Genomic DNA, 8,080 nt, shown 5'->3' with positions numbered 1-8,080 from the left:
TTCTTCGTGGGCTAGTTTATTTTGGTGGCCGGACAATAGCCAAGGGCGAGGCTAGGGTTCATGTATGGAAGTTGGAGCTGCCCCTTAGCTTGAGCTCGACAACGATGACCTATTGTGACCTTTCCCCTCGAGCAGTCTGTCTGTTTTCGTTTGGTTCGTCTAGGTTGCCATAAGAAGTCAGAGCTGTTGGTTGCTTTGCAATCCTACTCGGCAACGACGACTCAGGGCAGTTTGTGTGCTCTTTCGTGCCATGTTGGTGGGTAAGCCCTTCGTGTGTCATTTGTTCGCTCCACATAGGGCTACCTTCTTGTTAGGTTTTTGGACTGGTTTTTCCTTAAAACGGGGTCAATTCCTTAATGAAGAGGCAGAGCTACTGCAATTACATTAAAAAATATACTAGCAAATTATTCACTAAAAATTAAGCAGATAGCATTCTAATTTCTACACGACTAAGGAGTTACAACATAGAGAATCAGCTGTGAAATGAAATGATGAACCTCAAAAGCTAACTCTAAACAAAATATGCTGCTTGCATACACTGAATTTGATCATAAACCTATATATCGCCCTTCTCCATTTGCTAGGAACAAGTAGCTCTCACTTTTTGATTACTTTCGTGGCCGACGATCACAATGCTAGCAGCAATGACTTCTCGCCTTCTCCGAGACTTAAGGACCGCATGACTGCAACCCAACACTAATCTGTTGACATGTCAAGGATAAACATAACAACCAGAAATGGCTTTTATATAGGGGGCACCATAGGAAGAATGTATCTTCAAGAACCAAGCAGAATTGGTGTGGCCTGGAAAGTGCTTGCAGGGCCTTAACATTTGCACCCCAGGTTACAGTGCTGCTGAAATCATATAGCCTGAGCTTGTAAAGATGGTAACCATCTCATTCTACAGCAACACCTAACCTGCCATTATGCGCAGATGGGTCGGTGTCGGCAACTCATTCAGTTGATACCAGAAGGAAAGGTGGATGCTCTCGGTCAATACAATCAGAAATGAGAAGCGCTGAACGAAGGAGCAGTTGCTGTTTAAGAACGACTCCTGCCATCACAAGAGTTGCTGGACTCTACCATACATGCCAATGTCAGATGTAGATGAAGGAGGTTTGTTAATCACCTGAACTTCCAGGAGCCAATGTTTTAAATGGTGATAGCATTTCAGATTTTCCTTATCTCGCCTGCAGAAACAGATGTGATGTCAGATTGTTTGGAATAACCAGATAAACATCTATCGGGTTGACTGATTCATATCCTTTCAGTGTTGCTGAGAACTAACTGAATGAAAGTAGGCAGACTTCTGAATTAATTGCAATTTTGGGAAGTGTAACATACAAAAATTATCTTGTGTCCGAGGAAATGGATTGATTGATTCAGAAAACCAACCACCCTGGTTGTGCAAACCAAAAAAAGAACAATATAGAGCAGTAAAGGTTGATTATAACCAGCATTCCAGCAATGAAGCCAACAGTACCATTACAAAAGCAAAGTCAACATGAGACATACCTGAAGGATAAGGCACGTATGTCAAATCACTTGCAGCCCACTGAATATGGAATCATTAGTGATAGAAACTGATATTCAACTTCTATTGCATAGAGGGTGGTTACATATATAGACCCAGGGGAACCCTAACCCTAATGGGCTAGCAGCCCATTTACACATACATGGATAATATAGGAGCATACACTCTAACAATCAGTCTGGTGGAGAAGCTGGAAATACACAGTACAAAAGTAGCAGAAATAGAGAAAGTACTTAAAAATGAGAATATAAAAGGTCAAATAGTTTAGAGTTGCCATACTTGTGAAGAATATGTTCCTAGTCAGGAAAGCAATTTACGGTTGCCAACGCTAGTGAAAAATATGAAAGATATGAATCAAGTACAGTACTATTTGACGACCAAATATAACCTTGATGAATGTCTCCCAACAACCAGCCAACTAGGATAAGGATTTTTAATGTCAACCCACTGAAAACTAAAGATTCATTAGCATTCTACAAAGCAGATGTTACAATCTAAAATATGTTCAATCAGCAGGGAAATGGTGATAAAACCTCAAAGCTAATTTAAAACAGTTTGCTGCCTATAAACTGCTGGTTCTCACTAACACATACATGTACAGTTAAATCACTCCAGTCAACCCACTTATTCAGAAGAATAGACTGCTATGGAGCTGTGAGCTATATACGAGAGAGATCGCCATTTATATTTGATCAAGTATCTGGCTTTCTCTTTGAAAGGGGGCTAAATGCAGCTGCAGGATCCAAGGAAGTAGAACCACCATTTGGCTGGCCTAGACTACCAGCTACCACTGAGTCGCTCACCATGTCAAAGTTTAATCGACTGTTTACTCTCCGACCATTACTGCAAATTTAACATGAAACGGAGTGGTATAAATTAGTGTTGTAGACATGAAATCATGATGTACAAAAGAAAGTGTCGTTTTGAGATTCATACTAATTTAGGCGGCTATTTATAGCAGCCAAATCTTTAGATGGGCTCTGATAAGCATGGGTGCCTTCACCAATGCATGCATAAAAACTCCTGGAACTTGGTGACAGCAGTAAATCCATCTGATAAGTGGCATAGAGGAATGTGTTATTGGAAAAAGGAACGCAGTAAAGAGTTAAGTGTTAATGATTCGACAGCATTACTATTATGATATGAAGTGGACAATAAGGTGGATGCAGTACCACCCACCCTCATAGCAGCATTGACTAGTCTTCAAATAAATTACAACAAAACGAAATGTCGTGACAAGCTGTAGTATCAAAAGGTACCCTAAGGAACTTAGATAATCTCCATCTCAATTCTCAGGAATTTTTTCGAACATTTAATGAAATGTAAGGAGTGGACTAGAAAAATTCTTGATAATCATCGAAGCGATACACTACTGTGTTATGGCTCTTGGGAGACTTCACCTCTAGCCTACCCCAAGCTTGGGACTCAACAGCTTTGTCATTGATGCTGTTGTTGACACATACTGTGCTGTAGAATTTAAACAGGCATATGCCATATTAATCTGAAAGATTATTGATAACCTTACTACTTTACCAGAACAGATTGGAGTAATATGAGTTATCTTAAGAGAAAATATAAAGAAAGAAAAGCAAAGAACCAGAAAAAAACCTTGGTTTGCCGCAAAGGAGACACATATACATTATGAGAAGCTGAAACTTTCTTTGGGGACATATCTGGTAAATTTGGGAAAGGAGATAGCTTCGGTGATCCAGGAACTTGGCCTAAGCAAGAGTAATGACATCATTGACTCATAGGAAAAGAAATAGCAGTTCAAACTGAGAAAGTGGGTATAGCATATACCACTAGCATTCTTCTTGTCTTCTGGACGAGTACCAGATGATATTAATGACACCAGGAAAGGCTTGGCTGCTGGAACAAAGACCTCATTGTAAAAAGTAATGATATCAACATGGCGTGATATTAATACCTGTTGATAAGAAATAACTTTCAGAAAAAGAAGCAATAAGGAGCACCCAAACAATGAAGAACTGTCAGAATGGAAGTGCAAATATAGAAGCCTAGATACATACCCCATTATGATTCCTACTTCCAATATAGATGCTTAAAAAAACTTCTGGTTTGCATTGTGCTTCTTTTTTGTAATTGTTGAGTATCTCCCTGAATGAGAGTTCTAATTGGCAAACCTGTCAGAGAAGGCATGATCAACCAGCCTAGATAAAGGGAAGTAATGACAGGATGCTCATTAAATAGTGTAAACGATACCTTTGCAACACCATAAAGACAGCAAAGAATAAGTTGATCGATGTGTCTATTAAAAAATAATGTTGTCTGTTGATCAAGAATCTGCTTGAAGACATTATAGACACGCTCTGTCTGTTCCATATATTGAATCCTTTCACACAAGTTTCTTATTCTAATAGCAGCTAACTTCAGAATCTGAAGAAATTACAGGTCAAAATTAAAACTTTAGGAAAGAAGATAAATCATAAAGATGAAGTTCTGATTATGAGAAAATCCATACTTTGGAAAAGAATATCTGAATTGTCACGTCAGCACATTTTTCGTTCCCACCAACAGGATTACTGACAGTTGGACTGCAAAATAGATAAATGGTAAAATGTTATTTCTGTTTCGTTAACAGAAATAGAATGTGTAAATACTAGTGCAACTGAAACGGGTGACTAACCTTGCAAATGTGGACTGGAGTGGATGGCATTTTGCTTTCAAACTAGTCAACACCATGTGGCATTGCTTGGGTGGAGGTGTCTGCAAATTGTGTTCTACTACTGTGCTCCTAGATTCATTGCATGGTCTCTTTGGTGATCGAGGATCAGCATTGTCGTCTGCAAGAAACATGTGATGAATAAAACAGAGAGTAGAGCCAGAAGCCTAAAAGGAACAAAGGAGTACCAAATAGAATTACTTGTTTCAAAAGGATTGCAGTTTAATCTTTAAAGTTATTGAACCTTCAAATTTTTAGATGGTGCCCAATTGGAAAGGCATCATATTGTCATAAATTTCTTGTTCAAAAAGTCAGTTCTATAAAACAATAACACAGTTGATATAAAGGAAAATATATCCTGGACCACAACTTGAGTTCATTTACCTTCTGCACTAATAAATGACAAGGACCATGCATTACACTAATACATTGTACATTTACTAAGAATACATTGCACATTTGTACTGCTAAAAACAAACAAATTCAGTGAAGTTTCATCGGTGCAGAAGTTTCACATTACTAAGGCTGATTTTCATCTTTGCTGGCCATAATTTTCAACTGCATTACCCTTTACTTTTTTTGCCTTTCAGCAATAAATAAAAATAATCTTAACCTCCAGGACGTAATGCTAATACTGAACTCATTTCATTGAAGCTTCTGCTGATAAAATAGCAGCGACAACAATTATAGTTACCAACTCACTGAATAGAATGACGGCTACCTATAGACTAAATGTGAAACATCAGACTTAAGGCTGAGTAGCAAATTACCTCGACCAGCAGCACGTTTTTTAGATGGTGTAGCAGGCAAGCCCTCAATATGAATATTCTGCCTTGCCACTAAGTCATCAAGAGATGGCATTGATTCAGCCAGAAGACCAAAGCGATTAATTTCTGAAGCAACAGATGGCCTGGCAACAATCAGTGAGTTATACAATGATGAACCTTTCTCCCATGCCATGCTTTCCAAAATTTGTTCTTCTAAGGAATTTAGGTGTCTTTTCAATTCTCTTGGGAGGGTCTCTTCATGTCTCACAAAGTTCTCAATTATTTTGCTCAAATCAAATGAGGTTAGACCAGTACTCTCAAGAACAGCAGGAAACATCATGATGACCGTCTTATGTGTCGCCAATACTAGCTCCGCTGAACATGCAATCAAACATCGGTGAAAACGCTCATTTGACAGCAATGGAGTTAGATTGTTTACATTGCTGTTTTGTAACTCAGCTCTGCAGATTGCCTCTAATACCCTATAGTACAACTTGGAAGCCTCCATTTTTCTGGCATCTGCCCATAGAGTATCAAAGGCATTTGCACAATTGAGGCCTAATGAGCCACCCCGATCAGCAGAAGACTTGGTTGGAAAAATTGCTTCCAGAACTATGCTGACCCTTTCTGTGACGGCATTTGTCAAATCTCTATCGCATGATGACATCAACTGCTGAAGCTTAGATGAAGGCTTCTCTGGCAATGAAGATATCACCTCACGAAGCCACTTAGCTGTCGTCATGGCAGAAGTTATTGGTGTCATTTGCACAATCTTGACTGAACCACCGTTGGTGGGTGACAAAGGGGAACTAGGAACAGTCAACATGTTCTTTATTGTCTTTGTGGGAGATGCCAATGTTTCAAAGGCACACTGCAAAGGGGGGGGGGAGAAATCGATTAATATAATCTGAAAAAAGAAATTCAGCGTACTGAAATTTATGAACCATTCCGGATACCTTTGAACATCCTAAATTAGTGGAATCCCTCGACAAATTCTCGGCACAGGGAATATAATCATTATTGGTCAAAATTAATTTAAAATCAAGCTCCGCTTCACAGTTATTAGAATTACATAGTTTCTCCATTTTTTCCAGATTTGACTGGAAACACTCCATATCAATGAGACCTTTGAAATACATCAGGCGATCTGGAACAGAATATTGGCATAACAATTCAGCTAATTAAAGTATGCAGCATAACCATAACTAGGTTTGCATGCACAAACATGCGAGGAAGGGTTCCATGCCTGTGTCTATCTTATCCAAATTCTCTGTTTTGCACTCTGAAGCACTTAGTGCTTTCATACTGAAAACTTCTTCTATTGCCTTGTGAGACTTGTCCATCATTTCTTTCAAACATTCTTCAGAGGTATGATAATTATGACATAAAGAAGCAATAAGATCCACGCCTTTCTCAGTTTGTTTGACTGAATTCAAGCAAACAAACAAAAAACATAAACTATGGGCCATTTGCTAAATGAATAAATTAAAAAATAGATTCAGAAGGAAGAATTACTTAAGTGAGAAGAGCCTTCAATCGTGAAGGTCCTGAATTTAGCTGGCACGTGAACCAATAGTATGGCCTGCATTGCAGTAAGCGGTTTCGTGATCAATTAAAAACACAAGTAGCAGCTCACAGCACTAAAGCAGCCAAAGTCCAAAAATCCATAATGAAACAAAGGAAAGAGGAAATAAGCAAACTGACCAATACAGCAACTAATCCATGGATGCAGGACACCAGGTCCTTGAACAATTCTGGTGATCTCGAACGAAGCGTTAAGAAGAGATGCCACCCAAAAAGCATATAGTCAGGAGTATTAGTAGATGATTCAGGCTCCCACTCAGTAATTAAACCTGAGAACAGTTCATTATATGCTTTGCGGTAGAACCTGGCGTTTCATGAGAATGTTGGTAAGAGTTATCATACCATGTGGAATTATGAACCAATAGACAAACTAAACTGTTACGAATTATACATCACTGTATCAGTAGCTTAATTAGCATCAATTTTGCTATTATCAGACTGAGAGGAAGGTGTGTAGCATCATTACCTGCTTGCCTCTGCCAGTAGGTTTACCAAACTCTCCGATTGCTTCTGCTGGATTCGCAAGTCCAGGTACCAATGCAGGAACAAAACCAAGTCAGTTCCTCCCTAAACCTCCGTCACTACAGAGCAAACCAACAAACCAAGACCAATTGCAGGGGCGGATCCAGTGAAAGGACATGGGTGAACTTATGCACACTCGATAACTTTTGCAGCAAAACCGAATTTGGTAGGCATGATACATGTACGCGCTTGTAATTAGATCAGATCAGAGTGCAGAAAATAGGTTGAGTTGTTTGAGTACTCGGCGTCGCACGGCAGGGAGAGCAGAGAAGGGGCGGGTATACCTTTTGGGTGCTCGTCGCCGGCGGAGGGTCCTGCGAAGACATGGCGGAGGGCCACACGAAAACCTGGCCACCTGGCGGAGGGTGGCCGCTACGGTCAGCGATCGCCACGAGAGAGAACCCTGCGCCCGCGGAATGAACGTGAGAATAAAAACGAATTGTTCCTCAATAAACGGCCGTGCGATGCGGACGATGACGTCGGAACAGGCCCACGGAGGCACGGAGGCACGGAGACGGATCCAACGCTCTCACGAGGTCCAACTCCTTGTCCGAATTAAACAACAATCAGTAACTTTTATCCATCTATATCTGTATATATCTATTTTATTTCTATATCTATCGTATATTATTACATTAAAATTTCACTATATTAATAAATTATTATATTAATAAAATAAATAAATCTATATCTCTATCCCTTCTTCTTCTTAATCCATCCACTTGAAACAACGCTAAATGCACATAAAAAATATCCACAACCTCTCCCACACAGCACAACCAGATCACTTCATTTACCTCCACCTTCCTAACTCAATCGCATCCAATGGTTAGAAATCCCTTGTCATCACTCATGCACCATCAACGACACCCTCTTCCGCAAGCCATCAACAACATAATTTCTGCGCCTCAGCACCGACTCCACCGATCCTGCCTCACCAGATGCAGTCAGCGCTGCGCCACCAGTAGAAAGCCACGCTCATGTGATCCG

At 39.9% G+C, this 8,080-nt stretch overlaps 1 protein-coding gene across 22 annotated transcripts; it reads right to left on the bottom strand.

The window, feature by feature from the left end:
- Positions 1-353: 353 nt before the first annotated feature.
- On the bottom strand, positions 354-7,672 carry LOC541652 (Retinoblastoma-related protein 2). 22 transcript variants are annotated; one of them, XR_004857916.1, is made up of 18 exons: positions 7,375-7,535; positions 7,035-7,081; positions 6,689-6,872; positions 6,500-6,566; positions 6,231-6,410; positions 5,941-6,131; positions 4,988-5,855; positions 4,182-4,338; positions 4,017-4,089; positions 3,758-3,931; positions 3,565-3,678; positions 3,335-3,461; positions 3,143-3,255; positions 2,471-2,586; positions 1,516-2,377; positions 1,289-1,399; positions 1,130-1,190; positions 354-918 (listed from the first exon to the last, which is right to left on the bottom strand). XR_004857916.1 is itself a non-coding variant. In XM_035967493.1 (15 exons), exons 5-15 carry the CDS (start codon positions 6,328-6,330, stop codon positions 2,227-2,229), a joined length of 2,184 nt encoding a protein of 727 aa, XP_035823386.1. In that variant the 5' UTR covers positions 6,331-6,410; positions 6,500-6,566; positions 6,689-6,738; positions 7,035-7,081; positions 7,375-7,564; the 3' UTR covers positions 372-2,226. The 22 variants fall into 22 exon arrangements, 4 of the variants coding, with proteins under 4 accessions (XP_035823386.1, XP_008679465.1, XP_008679462.1 ...); XR_002269271.2 differs by having other exon boundaries at positions 398-918; positions 1,345-1,399; positions 7,035-7,078; positions 7,375-7,672; XR_566089.4 differs by having other exon boundaries at positions 354-1,054; positions 1,289-2,377.
- Positions 7,673-8,080: the final 408 nt, after the last annotated feature.

Source organism: Zea mays, chromosome 4 (assembly GCF_902167145.1).
Source record: "Zea mays cultivar B73 chromosome 4, Zm-B73-REFERENCE-NAM-5.0, whole genome shotgun sequence".
NCBI classification, from domain to species: domain Eukaryota; kingdom Viridiplantae; phylum Streptophyta; class Magnoliopsida; order Poales; family Poaceae; genus Zea; species Zea mays.
Note: the sequence above shows the minus strand (reverse complement) of the source record. Positions and strands in the feature narration are given on the sequence as shown.